This window comes from Streptopelia decaocto, assembly GCF_964273445.1.
Source record: "Streptopelia decaocto genome assembly, chromosome: 18".
Classification (NCBI taxonomy): Eukaryota; Metazoa; Chordata; class Aves; order Columbiformes; family Columbidae; genus Streptopelia; species Streptopelia decaocto.
In genome coordinates this window covers 3,486,249-3,512,290 of record NC_138673.1, presented here as the reverse complement: position 1 = coordinate 3,512,290, position 26,042 = coordinate 3,486,249, and the positions used below count along the sequence as shown (strand labels likewise).

At 45.6% G+C, this 26,042-nt stretch overlaps 1 protein-coding gene across 8 annotated transcripts in view; it reads right to left on the bottom strand.

The window, feature by feature from the left end:
- The window catches only part of AUTS2 (activator of transcription and developmental regulator AUTS2), a 712,052-nt gene that overhangs the window by 50,426 nt on the left and 635,584 nt on the right, over positions 1-26,042 (bottom strand). For 7 of the 8 annotated variants that reach the window (XM_082068573.1, XM_082068577.1, XM_082068578.1 and 4 more), the window contains one exon: positions 15,363-15,411. In XM_082068573.1, coding sequence (XP_081924699.1) covers positions 15,363-15,411 — 49 coding nt within the window. Of the gene's footprint in view, positions 1-15,362; positions 15,412-18,789; positions 19,634-26,042 lie in introns of those variants that run through there. The other variant, XM_082068580.1, reaches the window with a different exon arrangement.

Sequence of the window (26,042 nt, the reverse complement as noted above, 5' to 3'; positions counted from 1 at the left end):
TGCCCCTTTGTTTGAAGTACTTTAAGAAGTGTAGGTTTGTAAACCCGTAAACCTGCTGGGCACCTCACCTGCGAGCAGAGACGCTCACGCACAAAAATACTGACTCCAGACGCCCCCAAAAACTTATTTTCCTGGGAATACCCAGCAAGCCAACACGGGTATTTTTCAAAATGCACCTTTCACGCACAAAATCACACAATCACAGAATGTCAGTGGTTGGAAGGGCCCTGGAAAGCTCATCCAGTGCAATCCCCCCATGGAGCAGGAACACCCAGATGAGGTTACACAGGAAGGTGTCCAGGCGGGTTGGAATGTCTGCACAGAAGGAGACTCCACAACCTCCCTGGGCAGCCTGGGCCAGGCTCTGCCACCCTCACCCCCAACAAGTTTCTTCTCAGATTTAAGTGGAACCTTTTGTGTTCCAGTTTGAACCCTTTACCCCTTGTCCTACCATTGGTTGTCACCGAGAAGAGCCTGGCTCCATCCTCCTGACACTCCCCCTTTAGATATCTGTAAACATTAATGAGGTCCCCCCTCAGTGTCCTCTTGTCCAGCTCCAGAGCCCCAGCTCCCTCAGCCTTTCCTCACACGGGAGATGCTCCACTCCCTTCAGCATCTTTGTTGCCCTGCGCTGGACTCTCCCCAGCAGTTCCCTATCCTAAAAAAAGCAGTTGTCCAGAAAACTAGCTCTGAGAATAAGAAGTTTTTAGACTACTTCTTTTAAAATTATATTAATAGAGTGACAGACTTTAGGACATTCAGACTCCACGGACACTCATGAGGCCAAGTTTCCACCTTCTGGAAAAGCCAGGCTTTGGAAATAAACCTCCACATACTGTCAGTGCCGCTTGTGTTCCCCACATGGGAGGGGGCGGCTTTTCTCTGTGCGAGTATTAGATTAGAGAAACACGTACCAATTCCTACGCTAATGACCCCATTACTCCCCTTGACTTCAAAGGGCTTCGGATCACATTTGTAATCTTTTGCAAGTGTTAGCAAACAAAATTACAAGTTTTACGCTACAGGTTTCAACAAATTCCCCTCGTCATCAACGCAGCAATGTACTTAAAAATAGTCGTAATGAGCAGCTTTGGATCTGCATAAATACCCTGGGGAGTTCATTAATGATTTCATTTTTGGCAAGACACCATGTCAAATGATGGAGCATTATTAAAAACATACATAGACATATGTACTTGAAACTGCATTCCTGCAAAGGCTTAGGAGAAAAGAACGAGGCTATGTAAATTTGGTTTACCTTTTAAGTAATGTGATTTTAATGGTGCGTAACTGTAAAATCTTTTGTTCTAAAAACCAACCAGCACCATCCAAGAGATGTCTGAATCTACAATTCTTTTTATATATGAGAAAACAGGAGCTGAAATTTTACCATGGGACTTAACCCTGAGCACATCTCCACCTCCACTAAGCCACGCGATCTAATTTCAACCACGTTACTCAAATTACACGAGTGAAGCTGAACGCACATTTCTGACCCAAGCCATCAGCTTTTCTGCCAGCGGCACCCCCAGACCATCTGCCCCCCTTTCATTTGCTCAAAGGGACTAGTGGCAGCGGGATTCATTGAACAGCATTAATTAAAAAAGGAATTTAAGAGCATTAAATCAGTGAGAGAGGTGACACACAAGCCTACGTGCGTGCGGCTCTGTCGGTCAAGGTTTTAAATCAGTTAAGAACATGTTTAAGCAGAGTCAAATAAGCCATCGTGCAAGCCCACGGTGGCCTCAGGAGGGCTTAGGCCAGTTTAAGCTGGGCAAGTTCATCCTGAGAAACATGAGCATCAAACAGCGTTACCCTGGTAGCCTGGGCTAATGTCCCCTCCACTCCCCAACCTCTAACTCAAGGAAAATTTGGTCAAGGATTGAAGAATTTTCCTTATAATTTGTCAGGGATTGTTTATCTGCATTGCTCTTCAAACACTTGGAAGTACCTTGGTTACTACTTAGTCTCAGTTTTTCTTATCAACACGTTTTGCATCAAAAGGCTGCAGGACATCTCAAATTCACTTCTCCAGACTTTTTGTTCCCAAATCCCATCTGCTCCAGTTCTTAGGTAGGATAAACTGCATTTCCCAAGCTATTTTCTTATGTTGCTTCTAGTTTTAAAGTCAAACGCAAGCAGCTCGGATTCTGCTGCTGTTTGTTCCTCATCGTCACAATAAAACACAAATTATTCCTCTGTGAAGCTCCCATTTTGCTACTGAATAAAATCCCAGGAATGTTCCTGTTGACAGACGAGGTTCGCAGGTTGAGCCACCAAATCGCCTTCGGAAATTCGCTCCTGGGCTACGTGTTGCTGCAATGAATAGAAAACTAAAGCACACCATGTCAAAAAGTATGCGATGCCTACACCTCGCGTTTACTCCTCAGGGGAAAAGGTAAATAGAGTATAAGCAATTTATTTCTTTAAAAAAAAAAAAGTCTAAACTGCCTGAGATCTAGGGAAACCATTTACCTTCTGCCTGTCAGAGCAAGTTATCTGCGTGCTTCTTATATATTAAAAACATAGCCTAACAGAATGTATTCACTTTATCTACAAAGGACAAAGTTTAAGTTGCAGAGAGAAAATGAATGCCCAGCGATAAACTAGAGACTTTGAACAGTGCTCACGTTCCACAGTGAGCCAAAGGAGGGCAAACAAAACCCACATTTCCAAATGAAAACTGCTAAAGTGTGTTTAGTGTTTCCTGAAGAATCAGCTTAAAGATGGAACCATATTCCTTGTCTTCTGTATTTGTTTGCATTTGCAAGTTACTTTATCCATATATATTTACCAGAATAAACAACACAGACATGTTACTTATGCAAGCAAACTTTTACCTACAAATTAGGCTGATCTTTTTCAAGCTTTGAAGTTTCCTTAACTGCCTGAAATTTTTTGGCCACTCCTAGTTGTAACTTCTAGCAGCAGCAGAATCATAACATGCTGCAGAAAAATGCTGCAGATTCTTTGCCAAAACAACTGACGTTCCCCCCTTTGCATCCTTCTGAACCGCGTTCAATCACATCATAATGCTGCTGCTTCTCTGCCCCACTATCCACTTACCAACGCTGACTATGCCTAAAAAGCAAGTACAGGCATTTCACCAGGAAAATCCTAAGGCCCGTGCTTGGCTGTCAGTACAACCTGTGCATACACGAGTATTGATGTGGCTGAAAATCCAAATTTGCTACTCGCTCATGTGCACAGAGAAGGTAACGTTAGTGTTAAGAAAAAGAGCAATTCCAAGAAATTTCAAGTTACGGCATCTGTCACACACTTCTTAACGCAACCACTCTATTATCACATACGCTGTGTCACGCGGGATTAGTAACATCACCTAATCCCCAGGAACGCGCTGCAGGGCTCTGACGTGCTCGGTGTGGATCCTCCCAGGATTTGGGGTGCACTGAGGTGACGATCTGGCGACACCCCTGGGATGTGGGACGGAGCAGCCCCTGCCCGCTGACACCATGAGACATCCACGGGCTGCAGGACGGTGACCACCCAAAGGCACCTGTGGGACGGGGGAACTCGCTCTTGGGGACCCTGGGTGCGGGCCCTCCTGCCTTCTTGGGAGCGTGAGCACACTCAAAGAAAAGCACATTCACTGCTTTTGTGTAAACTACCAGAGCAATAAAAACCATCATTAGAGACAATTTACCAGCTAATCTAATTTTTAAGTATGCACAGCCACTCATAGCAATCAACTTTAAATTAATTATAATATCAGATTAAAAGGGGAAGATGGATCATTTCCTGGCCCACCCATAAACCCTCTCAGATAACAATACGTGATTTTCTTTTTTTTTTCCCCCCAATGCTATTGTTAAGCCTTTGTTCAAAGATGTCAGCCATTTACCTGCAGGAAAATGACAGTGACTTGTCACAGGCTGCCGTAGAAACCCTCCTCACCGGCTGCCATAACCAGCACGCAGTTTCCCAAGCTGTCACCCTCGCGTCTCTGCACTATCTGCTGCCTAAAGATTTGCTCTGACATGAAGCAGGAGCGGTGGCCGCTGCCGTTAAGGGCTCTGCACACAGTGGGCTGTGTCAGCTGCACTGTGCTCAGCGTTCGCTTCACCCAATTATTTGTTTGTCATTTAGAGACCTGGGTATCGAGCAGATATTGTCAAGTTATTTTTGGCCCCCAATAGACTGGCAAAACATAATGAGGCCTTTAGGTGAATAACTGTCTTGGCAGCAAGGTGCTAAGATGATGTGCTGTTGAAAGGCTGGGTAGCAATTAGGTTATTTGAATGAGATGAGATGCTGGACAGGGCATGTGAAGACAGAGAAAACCAGCTTAACTATTAAAATGCCACCCCCCACTTCAAACTGTCAGCTAACTATTTAAGCAAGGTGTTAATTTACTACAGGCTGGATTGCCAACAAACTTAATTATCTATCAATTCAGAAGATGTACAGACTTGTCCCACATGCACATATTCCCCAGCCCTTTCCAGACGAGTGTAACAGCTTGCCAGATGACTTTTATCAACATTTATTTGTATTACAGTGACTCCCACAAGCCCTGGCCATGGTTCGTGCAGTGTCAGGAGCTGTGCAACCAGGACAAAATATGGTCTGATGACCTATAGTATAAGAGTCAGCATATAGAGACAGGGAGCAGACATGGAAGCAGATGGAAAGATATGTCAGTACATTGGACTCACCCAAAACACGCTCAGCATCTCGCAGGATGGGCTCTGCAGAAGCCGCCTTCAGAAACCATCCTGCTGGCCAACACTACACACACTGTAGGAAGCGATTCATACTCGTCTGACTGATCTTACTGGGTTTTATCTTACAAAAACCTTCCATCATGTCCCGTCCGTATCACAGGATACACATATAGCACCTCATGACCTGACAGCATTTGGCAATGAACTTTTAGAGAGGGTCACGGTAAGAAGATACTTATTTTTGTAAAATATTTAAGCAGGTGCACGTATAGCAAAACACTCTACAAGATTAGCACTGGTAACTCCACCACGTTCAGCGGAGATGAGCACTCTTGTTTCTTCTCCCTTCAAGCACAAGCTCATAAGTTGCTAACTTGGGCACAGCGTATCTCGAGAAACCATTGGGAAAACACTATAGCAGGTCCAACAGCCAATTTTTAGGAAGGAAAACCAACCATAGCATAGATAAAAGCTGTAAGACAAGAAAAGTGACCTTTGCAACACAGAAAGTAATGCGAGTTTTCCAATTCAATCCCTAGAGGCATTTGGTTTTGTTTTAACCTCCTACAGGCTCAAGCACAAGCTCTTGTACCAAAAGATGATGATTTACCTTGGAGCCTGAACCAAATGTCATCAGCAGGGACCTGTTTGTGGCAATGCCAGCGGGTCTGGCCTCAGATGACCGATGGCATCTCTCTCGATGTACGGAGAGCATCACCACAGCCTCCCCCACAGGCACGAGTTAATCAGTCCCGCCACTTACAGGCAATTGTGTGTGTACTCTACGAGTTGCTGATCTGCAATCAGACGTGACTGCTCAAATATGAATTGGGTTATAATGGGTTACAATCCACGTAAAAACCACCCTCACCTTCAAATCAACACCCACTTGACTGGGAGTTAGAAACCAAAGACTGAACTTTCAGGAATGAATTAAGACCAAAACTAAGGCCAAGATCATTCCTCTTGTCTTTCCTGATGAAGAGGTGAGAGCCCATGAGTTCATCCCATTTCTCCCAGTCAACTAAGACCTGTACGGACCCCAGGACGAGCGTCGGGAACACCTAAAGAACAGTTCAGGTACCTCATCTACCTGCAAGAGGGAAGATTCAAGCGGTTCTCCCCTGGAGGTGTCAGAAACTCAGCATCCTTATCAGACCTTCCATCTACCAAAGCTTCAAGTGTCTAATTGCCCCTCAAAACCAAAACCTAAGGACCACCTTGGGAGAACAATTCCCTTAATGATAACAGTCTCATCGTACTACTCCAAGGTGCCAAGCAGAGCTGTTGTTTGAAGTTTCGAAGCTGATCTACACAAGAGATTGAGATTTACAACAGGCGCTGTACTCCAGGCACAGCCTCTCACCCCTCCTCAGAGACAGCCCTGCCCTGCACTGACAACCAGCCCAAGTCTGATTTTAATACTCAGTTTAACTCGGCAACACGAGCAAGAAGGAAAACAACACCACCCACCACCAAACAAAAAACCCTCCCAAGATCAAAACCACAACCAAACACCCAGTTACTATCCCAGGACACAGAAAATGGTGCTGTTGTTGTGATGAGGTTTGCTGCGCCCAAGCAGCCATCACACCTCCTGAAAGCTGCAGAACCTCCACTGTACCACCAACCAACAATAAAAACCAGCAAGCAAAAGTAAAATCGAGCCTTTTGCTCATCTGCTTGTGATTTTTTAAATGCCCTTTCTTTTAACAAATGAAGTTTAAGTGCTTATGGAACTAACAACCTAGTAAATGAAGTATTAATTTGTGGCTTTATTACTCAGCAGACCTATTTTCACAAAGTCATTTTTTCTTAGGACACAGCTTACTCTGCAGCAGCTGTTTTCTATTACAAGCCACTCAAATTCCTTTGCCTCCGATTTTCAAAAGCGCCCACTAACTTGGAATATTTGGAAACGACAGCAAATGGCTGCGGGAGCCCAGCAGTGCTCTGCCTCGTCCCTCTCATCCCAACAAATACCATCCCCTAAGCCACAGGTTCCTCCCCACCTCCCTCGGCAGGGGCCAAGCGCTGACCCAGACACCCCCAGTCCTCCAGATCCACCTCGTCTCTTGACCCCACAACATTTTCTCAAAACCCATAAAGGAACTCCAAAGCACGATGTGAACCCAGTGATGAGGTTCCCATAGGGAGCTGAGGCAGACGGCGGCTTAGCCCATGCTCTCAAGTGTAAGCTTGGCTTTTAGACAGCCAGAGGTGAGGGGGTCACAGGGGGCTTGGGGGGCTCCTCTGCCTGTGAACAGGACACAGGAATGAGCCGGGTGAGGTGAGGGTGAGCTGTGAGCTCGTCCAAACTCAGCATTTCAAGTGCCGGGGAACTCCCGCTGCAGCAAACACAGGCTCCAGCAGGGCGGCAGGGTGACACTCTTGTACTCTTGGCCTTGGAAATTCTTCCTTACCCCGCTTTGAAAGCCCCTTTGTAAGCCTAGGTCAAAAGCTCAACAAGATTTTTTTTAGAACAGCGCATTTTGGATAAGCATAGAAGGAAGTCCCCCTCCCATCTCCTGCCTTACTCTCCTAACATATACAAGTCAAGGCCATGCACAGCTCTAAAAGGCACTTAAATTGGTTTATCTGCTCTTCTGTTTGCTACTTTTAAAGTATACATTTACACTGGCTTTTTTAAACAGCTTGCTGAACGCTGTGCAAGGCCCTTCCAGACAGAAACACTCTCGCTACTTGAAGCGTTTCTCAGCACGCTCCTGGCAGCCCTGCTACTCGCGTCGAGCTTGGAAAATAGTTCATGTTACACCAAATAACTGCATGCGTGGAACGACACCGGGGCAAGCTGTGACCGCGGGGTGAAGCCATGTCAGGGCCAATGATGGGGGCAGCCCCTCTGCCCCCTCCCCTGCGCTGGAGTTTTCACTTTGGGCAATTCAGCTGCAAAATCATCCCTCTTTTGTCACTGCGTTGGGATTTCTGGTGAGGAATCACACAAGTCACAGAGCCCACGCAAAGCCTAAGGCACCAGCAAGAGACCAGGGAACTGCTGGGGACAGGGACAGGAGTCCTCCTCAGTCACAGAGGAACACTGGGGACAAAAAGAAAGGAAATATAAGTGACGCCCAGGTGGCTGAAAGTCTCAAGGGTGTCAGGATTTACTCCTGTGGCTCTCATCCAGCAAAGCACTTCAGTAAAGCTTGGTGTTAACAAGTGTTTAAAGTCAGTCAAGCAATGAAGCACATTACTGAACTGAAGCCTCAAGGAGGATAAATTAGGGTCTGTTTCTTCTGCTGCAAGAGACTAGAACTGCCCTCTTATAAACTTCTCTGGATCTCCAGAACCAGCGGCATCCCTGCGTGACAAGGCCCTGCCTTCTCTTTTGGATAATCTGCGCCGAGCCATGAGAAAGGTAAAAATTCATCAGGCCAAAGTATCGTTCTTCACAAGGTCTTTTTTTGTCACTGGAATGAACACGGTAGCTCTCACTTGGAAGCTCGATTTCAGTTTTTCTGCCTGCTCAGACAAGTATTATTGCACTCAAGTTACACGCTGAAGCGTTTCTTCACATGTTGTGCTTTTCTAGAGAAAAGAAAAATAGCTGAGACTTGGGAAAGCAACAGCAAAATCTGCCTGTGGTTCTCTGCTCCGATTCCTGAACTTTGGACAACAGTGACTAATTCAAATAACTTCATGGGCTTTTGTGGGCGGTGTGCATGATAAAATAATATCTTACTTTGTGGGATCATTTTATGTGGAGAAACATTTAAGATATGTCAGCGCGGTGATGAAGGCAAAAGGCATTCTTGTTCGGGGGACAGCTGAGAACTGGAAGAAAAAAAAAGCCTCTTTGCTTTGGTTTTTAAACAGCTATGAAGACTATTAAAACAAAACACAACGCAATTCATATAGATGTGCCTGTGAAACTCCTACTGACATCCAGAGTGTCAAGACTGTAGGATGTGAGATACTTTGGAGTGCGTTTTTTTTTTTCTTTAAATTAACAGTAGCTGGATGTGAGACAGCCTGAGCAAAAGGTGTTAACTTGTGCCAAGTGAGAAGACATCAGATCCTATAGAAAAAGGGACTCTGGAGGTGAACGGGCAGGTTAGTGGCACAGCTGGGTACTTGGGAAGCCCGGGCACCCCACGTACGCACCGAGCACTTTCTGCACAGCTCTGCGCTCTTCAAAAGACCTTAAAAGAGGGGTTTGCAACACACCTTGCATGGTGGCTAAAGATCAGCTGCTTCTTTCAGAAGCTAAAACTAATTTATGGCCCATTCCTACTCTTTTCTCCTGAGCCACACAAGCACTGAAGTGCATTGGTGCTCACATGGTTCTGGGTTTAACTTGTGGGTTAAACCTACTTGTGGGTTAAACCTACTCGCAGGAGCAGCTTTGCTAAGGTCACAGTTCTGCTGGGGTAAAGCTCACGCTGGCTGGTGTAAACCTGATATAAACGGTCTTCGCCTCTCCGTGGAAAATGACATTGCTGTGCTCTTCCAATCGAAATGAAATGTATTTGATAAGATAACAAACGCCTGGCAAAGCACATTTAAGTTATATAAGGGAAAGAAGAGGAGGGGAAAATCTTGTATAAACAGCAAAACAATACAGCTTTATCTAATCTCTCCAACTTATTGCTGCTTGTCTGTGTGTGTGTTTTACTGACAAAATAAAATAAATTGAATCAGCTCACACACGATAACATGCTCTTTCCTACCTCATACTAATTGCTTGGCTAATTGATGTTTGTTGAACTTTCTCCATTTCATTGAGTGATTAGGTACAAAGCTAACAGTTGACATCTGTAGGCGCTTAACTGGTGTCTGTAATTACTGTTAATGTTAAATAATTGTTAGTTAATTGGAGTGGTAACTGACTGAATGGAATCCAGATTGTGAAGCAAAAAGAGACCTAGTTAAATAAACATACATTTTCAGAGAAAACAACATTTTATTACAAAGGAGAGACTAATGGCAGGCCAGAGACGGGAGGTCTGCAGGATGCTCCGGTTCTGAAATCTCACTCCAGACCCCAGCGTGGACTCCACTGACTGCAGGTATGTCAAGTCAAGATCTTTGTCATCAAAACACTCCTATCTCTGGCGAATTTTTCCACCTTATTTTGAACCGATTCCCACGATGTGTTATTTAACAGCCCAGTGCCGATAAAAGCTTGTTTTGAGAAAATCAAATATAGGTTAATCTATTAAACAAATTCTCTCTCCAGAATAGATACAATTATGTGTGAGTAAATATTGCCATTTTGCTCACTGAGACTGGAACAATTTGACTTTGCTAAAATCAACAGCCTTAAATGAAGTCCTGGGGAACGCGATCACCAACTGACACCAAAGGGCACTCCATACCAGCCCAAATGGGCAAGGATGCCCAGAACCTTCAGCTGCCTCCTGCTATTTTGCTCAAGAAAAGCTAGTGCCTAAGGTGTTTGTACCATGCTGGCTAGTTTATGGTTTTGTTTTGAAGTATCAACTTCAAAATTATCAGCAAAGCCTTGGGAGACTCCTGTTTTGTAATATTGTGTTAGGATTTAAGAATCTGAAAGGTTTTGGAAGAGGCTACCTTTGACTTTCACCTGTCCCTCTGGGAACGCTGGGTCCACCACGTTATCCAGCGACCTCTTCCTGCAGCCGCGGTATCTCCCAGCACCAGCGACCCCCGACTGCTGCACCCCAGCCAAAAACCAGCAGCGCGTAAAGAAGGAAGGGACACGGGAAGCGTGCAGATGGGGAGGAGTGGTTTGTGCTCAGGAGATGCAGCCATAAGGGGATGTTACGGGACACATTCCTTGCTCAGATAAAGCCTTCACGGCACAGAAATAACTGCCTTGCTCTTTTGTGTAGCGGAACAAAGGACCATCTCAAGACATAGATCGACTTCTTTGTCTGCCTGACTTGGAAGTTTGAGTGAAGTGATGCACCAGTTCTTCTAATTTAACTCACAGGTACAAGAACCCTGGGGTCCTCAAAACCGGAGGCTTTTTCCAATGCTCAGTCCCTCACTAATGAGACACTGAAAATACTGAAAAGCCATTTGAAACCCACAAAGCCCAGGGAAACCGAGCGAACCAAAGCCACCAGAAAAGTCTCCACCAGAAAGGCAAGGAGACACCATTGTCTCCAAAGGGCATCGCTTTGGAAGGGTGAGCCATCGTAACAAGCAGAAAAAAAAGAAATCTGCAGAACTTGTCGTATGATTCAGCAGTCTCTGGGGTTCGCTGGCCAATGGGTGGGTTTCCTGCAGTGCTGGGATTGCTCTGGAGCCCCAACAGCAAGCGGGGAAGCAGCATTTCAGTGAGACGAGGTAGCGTGGAGAACCAACATATGCAGAGAGCAGCCACCCAAAAATGCTGAGAGCACACACCCAGTGAGTGAGGGTGTTGGGTAGATTCCTACAGACCCTTGGGAAGGAGGGAGGCAGCAGCAGCCCGTTCTCTGGCATAGTGACCATGTTAATCTTGCACACGTGCCATCTACATAGTAGCAGATCCACTTATATTTAACATGAGATGCTGTGGGGATGGTTTACTGAGAGCATTTCTCCACGGCTGAGGATCTCCTGTGAATGGGACCAGCAGAGAAGTCTTTGCCAACTGCAGCTCCCTGCTTGTTTACAGAAACAGATGTTGTAGAGGATCCTCAAGAAATGATTCACCATAGACAGACGAGGGGAGAAACAACAACACGCCTGTTTTTCTAGGGAAGGATGTTGCTCCAGAACCATCTAAAAAGCCAGAGCTTGATCTGACTGGTATTTCAGCCACCAGCAAGGACGAGCAACCCAGACGCCTTGATCTACCTCCAGCTGAGAATATAAATATTTCCCTGACAGCTGGTGGTGCCACAAAGCAGAAGAATTCATAAAGTTTACATGAACATCCTGTAAACAATTTGAACATGAAAAGCTGTAACAGCCCAATTGTGTTTCTGATCAAAGGCAAACTTCAATATACAGCACAAATGAAAACTTCATCACTTTGGGACTCATTTCTCCCTCCAGGAAAAGCTGTTTTCCAAGGGTACGTAGGAGGGAGTTCACATAAATGAAATACACAGTAGTAGGAGCTGCCTGCTCTACAGCTTCAGATGTGTCTATTTAAATTACTAAGAGATAATGGAATTTAATTATGCTGGAAAGTCATGTTACAAAAAATCATCAGCAAAGCCTGTACTTGGGCCAGGATTAATGGTGCTAAGGTTGATGCTCTCCCAGGGCAAGGAAAAGTTATATTCTTTCAAAGACTTAAAAGACTACAAACAGCGATCTCAAACCAGCAGGACAGGAGGGGACAGACAGGCAGACGATGCGCTGTGCTCCTCTCCCATCCCTTGCCCACCTCATTGATTTATTTACATGGCAACTGCTCCTTTTACAAGTATTACTAAGGGCTCAGACCCTCAGGAGTTTTTAGGTGCTTATCTCCCAACACAGCCACCCTGATTTCCACGGGAATCAATTCTCCAGACCATTTTAAGGCTTATGAGGTAAACATTCCCGCCCAAGCGACGCTCCAGTTCACAACCAGGGACAACTCATTTCCACGGCAGCTACAGTGATTCCTGCCCTGGGGACCAAGCCACGTCCCTCCTGAATTCCCAGCCCTGCTACAGACCCATTGCAGGGCTGGGGGGCCTCCAGGAGCAGGGACAGCACAGAGGGGACACGGGAACCCCACAGCCCTCTGCAACGCAGCATCGCTCGGCCATGACACCTACCCCAGCCCTGAGGGTCCCCAACATCTACGGGCCGCCCCCCAAAACTCAAAGGACCCTTCTAGATTTAGGGATGCATCAGCTCTAAGGGTGGCCAACTCCTAAATGGAAGTTGAGAGAGTTCTCCTCAAGGGGTTTTACCACTTCTTCAAGGGAGGCTTGGGGGTGAATTCACTTTGCTACAGATTTTTTAATTATTAATATTTCTGAGGAAGGGACTGTTCCACCTTATACATCCATGTTAATCCATCACACCTTAAACCTGACCTCACTGTCAGCCTTGACGTCCACAACTAAGTGACAGAAAGGGGACAAAATGTATTTACAAGGGCTAAAATGCTTCAGGATTTCTGTTTTGTAAATACATCTGTACTTCCTGCTGTCTCAGCTATAAATAATTCTGCAAAATAAAAGTGGCAAGGGAAAAACAAAGTCTATATGAGACATGGACATCTGAGAGGCCTGGCTCTGCACACAGAGGGACGTACACTTGTCAGCCGGCCCAGCCCGCCCAGCCTGGACCAGCCGCTTTGAAGGTTTCATGATGATTTACCCCATGCAAATCTGACCTTTCTTACAAGTGACTTTTATTGCTTTTGGCAAAAGCAGCCACGGACAACTCAGAGGGGAAGAACTGGCTTGGAAGCAAACAGACTGAGTTGCAGAGAGAGAACTTGAACTTGGAATACATCAAGCTGACAGTCGCCAGCCCTCCCCAGGGCAGACACTTAGAGAAGGCAACAGCCTCCCAACCACCGCCAGCCCCGCTGCACCTGGCTGCAAGCAATTATTGACATTATCTCCAAACAGGGGATCTTTTTTGAGGCTCTTTTCCTGATATTTAGCAGTTTGAATGCTAATCCCTTTAACAAAACTGTCCCCTATGCTTTTTCCGCCCTCTTTCCTCTTAATCTCTTTCTCCCAGTGGGAAAAAAAAAGGGGGGGGGGGGGAATAAAAAAGAAAATACCAGTCAGCCTAGTTTGGCCGCACCTGGATTTGCATTGATTCTTCCCTTGTCATTCATGTTACCAACAGGAATTAGCATATGGCTTTAAGGGGAAACTCAGGAGGAGAAAAGAAAGACGCCATTTTGATGGAAATAAGGGGCAAAGGAATAATCTACCATCAACTAAAAAGCTTATTTGTGTACGGTTTCCCAAGCAAATCTTCGAAAAGCCCATGTTGATTTTAGGCTACACAAAGAAAGCCTAATCCTTTCAAGGGAACTAAATCACCAAAGAAAAGTACCTCAGAAGAAAAGGCTCCCTGTCAAGCATGGGTATTCACAGCCAAATAGATGCCACGAATCAAGCTCGGTAAGTAAACACAAATAAGAATGTGGGAAACGTGTTTAAATTTAAAAAAAAAAAGAAGGGAAAGGAAGAGGAAGAGGGGCCTACTCAGTGTCCATGGCCGGGAGGAGCCCCTCACCCTGGTTACAGGCCTGGCCAGGAATGTGGGCTCTTCCCCGGCTGCTCCTCCCCTGGCCCAGCCCCAAGAAAGGGCTGCTCAAATGCCAAAGCTTTTTACAGTGAATTAGCAAAATAAAGATGCAGTCATATGTAGTTTGGGGCCCTCGGGTCACTCCAAACACACAACTCTTCCTTTCTACTTGGCTGTGCCACCTACTCACGGCCTATGGAGGGGAAAATGTAAATGCAATTAAACATAAAGGATTTATCAGCTTACTAAGTGAGATAACCTAGTTGGACCACAGAAGTATTCCATCCAGATTGTACTTCCAATACATGAAAAACAGGAATATAGATCCGCAATGCAATTAAATATAAGTATAACTCAATATGCAGCAAAAGACTTCATAAGCAACGGTGTATCAGCACAGCAATCCCAAATGTAACAGGGTCACATACCGTCCGCAGTTAAACCACCACAGCTTCAGGGAATTAAAAGACACCGAAAAAACCCAGAATGACCCACTGCACTAACAAACCCAAATGCGGTGAGAAGCACACAGGGCAAAGACTGAGCAAATCCACACCGTGTCAACATAAAACACCTAGACTTCACTAATCAAATCTGCCTCTCTTAATGCAAACTTACTTAAACGTTCCAAAAAAAACAGTAAGTTAAAATAGCGTGGATTTCCAGCCAGAAGCACACCCTTTTACTAAGCAGCTATCATGCGCTGCCATTAAGAAGCAGGGCAGTGGGGATGAAAAACAGACATATTTTAAAAGCTTTGAATTATACCCATCGGTGCAACTCATCCCTGGAGCTGCTCCCTCGACCCTACTCACAAAAACACAAGCCAAACAAAAAATAAGAATTAAAAATAAAAACAAAATCCCCAAAGCCTACAGCCTTTCTAATAATGCTGCTTCAGGACCAGCTCTGCACAGCAGCTTGCTGGCACTGATTTAGGGTAAGTTTTCCCTTAATGTACTGTTATATCATTAGCCACTCTCTCTTCGGATTGCTGTTTGGAAGAAATTAATGGGATACTGAATATTTAAATGTGGCCCTCTATATCATTTATTAACTCTACAGAAAGCACACAGCACAGTAAGCCATGGTTTATGACTATTATCCTGTGAATACTAAACGTTGGCTGGTTATTACTGTCAGCAGTGCAAATTGGCTATTCATAATTCCACGTCTATCATGTAGCTGATGAGTAACAATCAAGTTAAAACATTTTGAAAACTCTTACAGTTATTTAAATGAGCTTAAATTAAAGCCATTTGTAAAATAAACTATTCCCTAATATTGTTATTTAAATTAATTCTGACCTGGCAGGCAATGCATTATTTAAAGCCTTTATTTTATATTGCTTAAGCAAAGCAATTACCAAGCATACAGAACACGTCTGAAACCGAGAGAAACATAAAAAGCACTAACAAGCTGATTGCGACATTTCTGCGAGACAAGTTACATTTCATCTCCCATTGAAATTGCCATGAAAAGAAATGTGCGGGGAAAAAAATATGTTTGTGATGTGAATTGCAGTCTTACCTTTATTTGTAACAGCGTTGAACAGTTTTTCAGAGCTGGCATCAGATGCCTGTAAGACCAATAAAAAAAAATATGTTACATTTTCTGCAAGTGATAGATTTCAAAAGGCACGGCGGTATATTTATACACACACATATGTATGTGTATCTTAGAGAAACAAATCAGGTGACAAAACCAAGAGAGCTCATGGAAGCTGCGGCCTCGGAAGAAGTGTCCATAAGGTGGTGCTGTGTGGCTGTGCTTCACCGCCCTGCAGTGCAGATATTTATTGGGAAAGATTCTATTTAATAAAGAAAGAAGTGGGGTTTTTATTCAACATAGTAGCTGCAGAGAAACTATATATTTGTACCGTAGTTATCCAATACATTCTGACATTGATTTTGCAGTGGAGAAGAGTCATGACTGAACCAGACAGTACAGTTTTGGGAATCTGCAGAACTGCAGATTTCTTAATTAATTTTTAAAGAATTTTTGGACACCCCCTACTGTGTCAACCATTGGATTTTTACCATCTTTAAAGCAGTGTAGATAACTTAGATAATTTTATAAATTGCTGTTACATACTCTTTGAACAAGAAAGAGCATGTTAGTATTTAGTATTAGCATTTATTTCCACATAAGATTTGCCTTCGTCAAAATAATTGATTCTGGACACCACGCTCTGTATAAACTAATAACCCATTTTATTTTTCATCAGCCACCTTTATCCGTGGGAGGTTTTTCCCTCCTAATATTGTGTTAGTATCTCATGTACTGTTTGTACACAAGTACGCCGGTTAATCTTTCTACCTATTATTAAAAAGCCTTATTTAAGTTTCACACAAAACCAACAAGCTCCCCCTTTCAGAAACTATCATGGCAAGAAACCAGACTGGGGAAGACAACACTGCAAATGTTAATTTTACAAACATCCTGAGCCCCAAAGCAGAAAGCATTAAGTTTGTGCATCTGTGTCCAGCTGTGTTTGCGCACACACACACACATAACGCACGGCCGTACATCTAAAGCCTCAACTTACACCGCCTACACGTTCACAAAGCACAGAGCTGTGCAATTCTGAGCTGGGTCTCGGATCCAACCCCACCAAGAGAGATTTGCGAAAAGATGTCGGCAGAAATGTGCTCAGTAACAAAATATCGCAAACGAGGGGAAAACGCAACACTGGAGAAAGGTTTCAGTCTTCTCCTAGGAGCTGTTTTCTCACTGCATTCAGGAGAAATAATTAAAAACACTATTAGGAAAGCAGGCTGCAGCGTTTCTGTTAAAGGGAAGGAATTTCTGAATTCAAAACCAGATAAAGACCACCACACGAGCAACATATATTAGATATCTCGACTGCGCTAAAAACTTAGGTGTGAAATCGCCAATAAATAAGTCGATGCAGTTCAGATTGCATATCATAGTGCAGCAATACACTGAAATAATTTGTCTGCCCTCAAGTTGACAACATACAAGACTTCTATGATTAATTATTAAAAATAGCTTTACTCATTTGCAGAGTTCTAGACAGATTTTACTAGATTACTGTTGGCTTCTATAAAAGCTGGGCTGGTGTATTTCTTCTCAATTAAATACCTTGTAAACACTGGATTTATTACCCAATGATGGATTTATTATTCAGTGATGACTTTCTCTAAATTAATGAAAATATGTGAATAATGCACAAATTGAAGAGATCAAGAAGGACATGTGCTTTAAAGAGCAGTCCAATATTAGTCCAACAAATTAAGAGATGCTCAATGCTTTGCTAACCTTGCCAATCAGCCTGCTCTCTGATTAAAAATAATGACCTTTTCCAGTGAATTTTGGCTGTTGTTGTCTTTTTAAATGCACCTTCTCTCAGCAGTCAAAACTCTCCAAACCATTCTTTCTCTTTAGAAAGAAAATCCAATAGTAAAAAGCAAACTTCTTACAGTTCCAGCTATTACTTTATTTTACTGTTTCATTTTGAAACAGCTCAGGGAAGCTGTAGCTTCCTATTCGCTTCATTTTTCCAAACACTAGAAAGAGCAAAGCATTTTTGTTTTAAGAAGTTTGCTCTAATGCCAAACGCAAACCAACAGACTGTTTTTAAGCTATGGTTTTTCAGGCAAAATATTTTTCTGTGCTAAGGCATAAACCGGTCGGAAACACCGTTGTGAAATCTGGAAGGGGCACTTCTTGGACATACCGAGGGGCACAATACACCCTGCCCGAGAACCGCGTGTGAACAAGCTGGGGGATGATTATCAGTACAATGTGCATCTAAAAGAGGAACATTTTTACAAAGACAAAGCTTGTCCGAGAGTGCATCTCATTTTGCACTACTGACCACACACTACTGAATGGAAGAGCAACTTGGGTTATCATAAAAATAACCCATTTCACCAGCTTGAGCTGTGCGATGGAACTTTAACTGCCTATTTCTTTACTTTAAAAATTGCTTTTAAATATAAAACCGTAATTAGGGTACTGCATGACCATTAACAGCAGTGAGCACAATCTCTGCCAGCAGATACTGTATCAATTTCTATGCAACTATCATTTTTCCATAGTTAGGTAGTCATATCACGCAACAACAGTAAAGGAACAAAAAGCCAAATTAATTGCAAAAACCCCAACAACTCAGCGCTACCGCAGGAGGATGAAATGCAATGCCTTGGCAGTGCTGACCTAAAACCCCCTCTGTACTGACAGGAATCTGGGCAGACAACAAAGTGCCTTTATTTCCGCGATAGGTGCTCGAAGGCAATGTGCTCAAACCTTGATGTTTAAAGAACGGAGAGGAGCTTGGCTGTCCTTTTACCCGAGACAAAACTGACTCTTCGTTCCCCTTTATCCTGACAAAACGGACTCTTCGTTCCCCTTTATCCTAATAATTGCCAGGTCTTACTTGAGCAGCTGATGGAAATACACTCTCTGTTGGATATGTTACATTTTAAGGAATCACGGGGATCCATCCCGGGTGCTCCACGTCCGAACAGCCTCAGGAGTCGGTGCGAGGAACGGAGCCGATTCCAAACAGTTCCCCTCCTTGCACTTCGGCCCTTTTCCTTTATAAATCCCCTTGTTACCAAGCGCAGCTTAATCCTTTTCAACATGAAATGAAACAAGTTCGCAATCCCTAGGCTTAAAAAGGAAAAAATTACCTAAAGAGTATTTTTCCCTTCTCAAGGAATGTACTGTCTTTCAAGTGGATGTATGACTAAAATATTTCCTGTCCAGACAGCGCGGCTTGACTCATTCTTGGCACGGCCCCGGCGGAGCATTCGCCCCAGCCCCGGCCACCGCGCACCTGCCCGCGCTCCGCGGAAGCTGCGCGGGCTCGGCCGCGCCGCTGCGCCCGTCCCGGGGTGCCCGGGCTCGGCGCCCCGAGCTCCCGCCGCCGGGGGGACCCCGAGCCGGGCCCCGCGCCCCCGCCCAGCCCCGCCGGAGGAAGCGGCTTTACCTGCTCGCCGGGGGTTGAGCGCGGCTGCCAGCCCGGGGCTCATGGCGGTGCGGGAGGTGCGTGTGTGTGCGCGGCAGCGCCGGCAAACTCCGATCCAGCGCGGCTCTCAAAGTCCCGCAGCCAAAGCCCAACTAATCCTTTCGGGAACAACTCCGAGGACCGGGCGCGCAGGCCGCCCGGCGGACATCCTTCCCGGGCAGCCGAGCCCCCCCTCCCCGCTCCCCGCAAGATGGTTCCCTGGGAGGAGAGAGAAAGAGAGAGGGGTGTGCGTGTGTGCGAGCGGGCGTGGGGAGAGCGGCGGCCGCGAAGCGCTAATAAAGCAGCAGCAGGACAAAGAAAACCATGTGCGGCGGCAGCGGCGAGCCAGGGGCAGCGGCTCCGCGGCGGCAACTCCGGGTCCGGGGCGGTGCGGCCCCTCCTGCCAACGCGCCTCCCTCCGCGGGCTCCAGCTGCAGCCGGCAGCGCGTCCCTTCCTTCGGGCGGCTTTTTATTTTTTCTTCTGCTTTTTAGGTTTTTTGAGGGGTAATTTTTTTTGTTTGTTTGCTTTTAAAAAGTCATGCCCGTCCTCGCCGGAGACAAAGCGGGCTCCCGCCGGAGCACTGTCCCTCCCGCCGTCCAGGGCTCGCCGCAGCCGCGCTCAGGTGAATTCCATCGGGGAGAGCCAGCGGCCCGGTCCCACTTCCTCCGGCCCCGTCCAAACAACCTCGCAAGCCTGTAATCCCCAGGGGGGCGGCCGCTCCGCTCCGCGCTGCTCCGCCCGGCCCGGCTGCGGGCTCGCCGGCCAGACCCCTCGCTGCCGCCCGGGCGCTCCGCACTGCGCGGCGCTCCGAGAGCCGCTTCCCACCCGGCCACCGCCGCCAGCTCCGCCCTCTCCCCGCCCGCCCCGCCCCGCCCAGCTCCGCCGAGCCGGGCTCCGCTCCGCGGGGGGGCCGGGGGAGCCTCGGCGGGAGGCGGGTTCCCCGCGCCGCGCTCGGCCAGACCGGCGGTGCCTCCGCCCGCGGCGGCGGGGCCGCTCTTCGGGGTGGGGGGGACCCGTTCGCGGCCACGGAGCCGGCCCCCCGTCCCCGGAGATCGGAGTGTCAGTCGCTAAAGCTCCGCGGGAGGCGACACGGCTGAAAGCATCCATTTTTTTAACTTTTTTTTTTTTTTTTTTTAAAATAGAAAAAAAGCATCCCCAATTCCCGACAGGGTGGCCCACACAGAGACTTCCAACTGTTGGTAAAGTTGTCGTGGCTCCTGGAGACACAGGGGTCTGGGGCCACGGCTCCGACGCTTGCAGAGACTCGCTTGATGCTAGTGCAAGCACCAAACATTACTGTCAATGAATCTCTTAGTCACTGTAGGCTTTCCTTAAGCACCGCACACCATTAGTAACAGCCACCGCAGAAAATAAATGCACAGATACACTATTATATAAATGATCATTCACTGCAGCAGGGCAGTAAGAGCCAAATGGTGTCTTCTACAAACCAGACTGCTGTGAAGATGAGAGGCAGTTACACTCATTGGCTTGGACGAGATGTTTCCTGGGAAATGGAGAGGAGCTAAGGTAGGTCTTACGGGCTCACAAGGCCATGCCCAGGGAGCGTCTTCAAGATTGGAAATCTTGAAATTGGTTTCAAATCAATAACGGGCTAATGGAATTAAACTCCAGTGGGCTCCACTTGGATTTAAGCTAAATCCTCAGAAATGGGGTTGACAAACCCTACTGGCCTTAACCCCTGCAGCAAAGCTCTGCCTGGAGGAGGCGATTCTCCTAAGGAACAGGCAGAACTACCCACACCAGCCAGAAAAGAAAAGCAGCTACAGGTGCGTGGTTGGAGGCAGGAGAAGCTTCACGCACCTGAAATCCATGGGGAAACTGAAAAGACACGCTCAGGTCCTGGGCCAGCTCTGAGCTCGCCATGGGGACAGGGTATGGAGGGTAGGAAGAGCGACCGAGGTGGGCACAGGGACCTGGTGCAGCCACCCACCCACCTGTGCAGCGGCTCCAGGCCCTGCCCGCAGCGAACACCCCAATGGGACAGGGGTTCTGAACTGTCCACACAGGGAGTAACGCTCTGCTTAAGGAAAAACTCCCCAGGAAACCTTCCTACCAATTACTCATGTAGAACTACAGCGTTTTATGCAAATATTTCTCACTCATTCCTCATTCCATCACTGTATGACCCATTTAAGAACAGTCTTCCTCCTCAGCATTACAGCGTGGCTTTTCTAAAATTCATATTTGAGGTACAGCTGCATTGACTGCCGCGGTTTCCACTGGGACAGCCACATGACGGGAATGACAACGATAAGCAGGAGGCAAACACATCCACTACAGCCCCCAATTCAGCCCACAGCTGTGAACACTCCAGTGCTTTCGCTACGTGTCTCAGCAGGACAGAGGATACTTCGGTAAAACTGTGACAAATTGGCTTCATCAGAAAATTAAAAAATCATGGCCAACTTCAGATGCTGGTTACAGCAATGGAAATAAGAGCTCTTCAAAGCTGCCCGCCTTAGCAGGGTCATCCCTGGATGTCTACAACACATCTGAGCATGGACGTTGGCTGTTAAAATTTCACAGGTTTTTGCATCTCCTAATAAATACATATTGCAAAAGAGTCACACTGTGCTGTCAGAGAGGTGGTTTCCATCTCCTCCTCTAGAAACCCAACAGAGATGGCTTCACGTCTGGTTTCTAGAATAAACAGTGGAGAGTGGCCAAGAGCCATTGCAGCCCACCAGCTATTTCACGAGCTCAGCCAAAGAAATGGATGGCTTGAGTGCAGCTCTCAGCCTTCACCAAGGAAAACAAAATAAAGGCATTAAAATGGCAGAGTGTTCTCTGCACAAGAACTGGAGGAGTTGGGGGCGGCACGGACAGCGAGGCTGTACCTGGACAGGGAATTAAATGCATAATATTTAGGTGTGGCAGCTCATATATTCTATGAGCACTTTGGTCAAGACTTTCCACATCTCAGCATGGTAAGAACAGGTCTAATTAAAGCCTAGGCTCCTCAAAAGACTTTAATTTGATAAATTTAGCCTGGATTAAACTGCAGACTTGTCTGCACTGGATTTTTCAAGCGTTAACCACAGGCCACACCTGAAATCTCAGCATACACAAAATCAGAAATGCATTTACCTACCCATCTCCCTAGGGCTGTTAAGGTTTATTGGCAGGGCTGTGGGCCTCATTATGTTCATTATTCGTGCCTTAGAGATAAGTAGAGGACCTCTGTTTTCCTACTGGAACATTATACATGCACGAAATGCGTTTTATAGTTCCAAATGAGAAGTTTGGAGTTTAGGAATTCACCCAAAGCCAAATTAAATCAAAGAAAAAAACCCCAAAAAGCAGCACTGTCTCCTAATGATCTCAATGGCCTTTGGATTGAGCTTCCCCCTCTCTTGACAGCAACACTTTCCCGTGGTTTAGGATATGCCTGGGTAGGTTTTTGAAGCCTTCTGTCTCTTATCTATGTGGGACCTTGCCAGAATTTTTTCATCTGTCTGTGGTCTCTGTCAGCGTTGACATTTGTTTCTGCCACAACAACAGCCAAATGAAGTGCGCTGAACTTGGATCAAAAGTGATTTCAAGATCTTTCACTCTCTGAAAGAGGTTTTCAGATCCAAGCATTTTATGAAAATGACCTAAAGCCGCTTAGACAGCCAGCAGAGAAGCAGGCGTTTGTTTCCAAGTCATAGAGTGATTCCAAAGAAGAATTACCCATCTCTGGCACAAGGAGGAAATGAATATTGAAATTACAGCAGATTATATTGGATTAAATTATTGATGGCAAACCTCACCTCACCTGGAAGGTTCTGCAGCTTTTTCCTGGCAATGTGAAAACTGGAGGTTCCAATTCTTTGGTATTCTGTGGAAGACTGGAAACATTTATGTTTCCATTAAATTGCTAATCTTTCCAGAAGACACAGCGGTGTCTGAGTTCGGAGCGTGATTACGATGCCTTATAAAGTCCCCCATAATACTTTGAAAACATACATAATTTTGCCCATTTCTGGAGAAGAGATGCAGGCTCTTTTCCCTAAGAAAATAATTTATGGAGCTATCAGCAGAGTTTTATGACTTTGAACAGCAAGCCATGGCATAACATCCCGCCCAGAAAGTACTTAAATGCTAATGCCTTAAAGAGGTTCAAGAAAGGACCTGTTCTTGAGAGTGACCTAAACAACAACAAAATCACTGCTGGTTTATGCCAGAAAAAGTAGCAACAGATGTAGTAAAAGTAAATGGCAAGGCCAGGCTGTGGGCCTGGGTGTGCGTGCAGCGTTGTCTCCTTTTAGAGGGCAACAGAACTGCTGGGACTATGTAACTTCACTGGGTACGTTCTCAATGCCAGTACAGCTTTTCATTTGACAAAGCAGAAAACTTCCGCCAGAGCGTATTAATGACAGTGCAACTTTTTTTATTATTTTTATTTTTCTGCAGCATTTGCAAAACTAAAGCACTTTGTAATCCTTCCTTTTATGCAGAACAGATTGCAGTTTTAAGCAGAGGCCCATAAACTGCAGGTTCAAAGAAACCTGAAACTGAATTAGCATAAAAGCTGAAATTCTCATTTAGAGGAACAGCAAGGCAACTGCTCTGCAGGCAGTTTTATGATTTTGGTTTCAAATGGAAACAAAGATAAAAAGTGGGGCTCAGGGAACAATAGGGCTGCTCTCTATTCCCTATCCTTGTGGGCCTCATCCTATAAAATACTAAGTGGTTTCCACTGCTTCTGAGGACAGAATTTAGGCCAGTTTTGCACATCTGGAGGAGGTTTTGATAATTTTCTGAACCCATTTGCTGTACTATACTGCTGTCCTACAAGTATGAAGCCATTTCTCCCTGAGCCTTCTCCAAACAGCACAAAATCTTTGGGGTGAACACCACAGTCTCCCTTCCCTTCCCTTCCCTTCCCTTCCCTTCCCTTCCCTTCCCTTCCCTTCCCTTCCCTTCCCTTCCCTTCCCTTCCCTTCCCTTCCCTTCCCTTCCCTTCCCTTCCCTTCCCTTCCCTTCCCTTCCCTTCCCTTCCCTTCCCTTCCCTTCCCTTCCCTTCCCTTCCCTTCCCTTCCCTTCCCTTCCCTTCCCTTCCCTTCCCTTCCCTTCCCTTCCCTTCCCTTCCCTTCCCTTCCCTTCCCTTCCCCTGCCAACCATGCAGAGCAAGAATCCACAAACTGTTACTTTTCAACCAGAAAATACATGCATTTTATCTCCTCTTCTGGATACCTTCCTGTGGTTTGAATTCTGAGTTACTAAATATATGATGGAACACGGTTTAGCTCCCAGAGACCTCGCTGGGCTCTTGAGCTGCTGCTACCTGCACTCTGGTGTAACAGGGACCGTTTGTAAGATCCTATCCCTGAGTAAGAAGATCCAATATAAACTCTTCCCATCCACTAGCGCTCCTGTGAGTGCACTTCATAACTGCGCCGTTCCTCAGCTGTGGCCATTATCCTCCCCTAATTTCTGCCGCTAGCAGGTTCTGCAACTGACGTAGTATTTCAAATTAATTTGTCTGTCAATATCTGGGTACTGAATCAACTAATGAGAGAGAAATATTTGCCATTCTCTTCTTCTCAGTCAGAAGAAGAGACTTTCTTATCGCTGAATAAAGCATCCATTATTGCGTGCCGTAATCCCATTCTGTCTTTCTGGTCATTTTTAGCCCAGAAAATGCTGAATCAGCACCATAAGCCAATCAAGTAATTTCTTCCATTTTCTAACATTCAAGCAAAATAATGAAAATCACAAGTCATTTGATGAGGAGAATATACGACAGAAATCTATTCTTCCAAGGATAATTTTCAAAGAGGTATGCCAAGTAAAGCAATACTATTGCAGAAACGTGCAGCTAATGTAGGGTCTCTTCTGCTGAAGAGATAAATTCAATTTCTGACTGTCATCTCGTATTTAGATAGTACATTATGAACAATAAATCTGAACGTTTAGCCAGCTTCTAAACAGTGCAAAGACATTAACTTGGCAAAAGAATGACCATTACTTTGATGAATGAAACATTCCCCTAAAATATTCATGTACAATATGACAACATCCAATTGATAACCAAAAAACCCCCACCTCACTGCAGATTTAAATAACCGAGATGTATATGAGGGAAACCGAATAACATACATAAGAGGAGTTATTATGGCACTGTTAGGAGAACCAACAAATGAAAAAAAAAGCTTGATAAATATTTTCCATAACAAAACACAATTGGTTTCAGTGGGATCCAGCTCTGTTTCTCATTAGTTATCCTTCACTTGTCAGACAAGTTCCATATTTCACTGAAACCCGCTGAGTATTCTTTATAGTTTGCCGGGGAAAGTGGCTATACATTTAGCACATTCCCTTTGTGCTGTGTGTTTTCACAGGTCTTTCTTTAAAACACACTATACGTGCTTTTGCTCCTTTCCCTTAGGATGGTGGGTTTCGACATCCAAGAAGAGTTTAAAAGCAGGTAACAAGTCATCACTTTTGAAGCTGCCGAGCAGCTGAAGAGGTGCAATAGCCCCAGCAGCCATTATCAGCGCCTGCCAGGGTGCCAGCGCATCGAGGGAGATGATAAAGCACTCAGCTGACACCAGAAAAATAATCATTCTCCCTCTCCTGCACCACCCCCTTTTTCACAAGGAGGCTTTTTACACTCATTAAATGCAACCTTATCTCTGAAAGACTGCAATCCTCAGCAAATGACAAGTGTGCCTAATCTCATTTTCTGACAAGCGATTCTGACAGCACCTTCCTTTTGATTTCTAAGACACGTAGCTAGACATATATTAATCTGTCAGTCATCGCCCCTAGGAAGGATGGAAAAAAAAAAGGAGAGACGGAGATGAACATTTGTGAATGTGAAGGGAACAAGGCAAGAAAGGACTAAGGGTCCTTTTCTGGCTATTTTTAAGCGACGCGACCGTGTTTCTCACCGTGGCACCCAAGCAGCAGAGCCGCAGCCCGACGTGTCTGCACAGGTGGACTAGCACACATTTTATTGAAGGGATGAGTCTGGCCCAGCAGCTGCAGACTCCGAGTCAGCTGTGGGTGTATTTTCAGGTTTTCCCTGGTGTGGAAGGCAGTTGGACTCTAATTTCACTTCTCTACGCCTCAATTTTCAGCACTGGCTATAAAAGCATTGCATAAAATCCAAGTGTTATTGTCACCATGGTGGTTTTTTTAGTTACAGACATGGGACTTCCCAGTACTGGTACTATAAAACGTTGGGCCTTAATTCCAAATTTACAGATTATGAAGTGTTCTG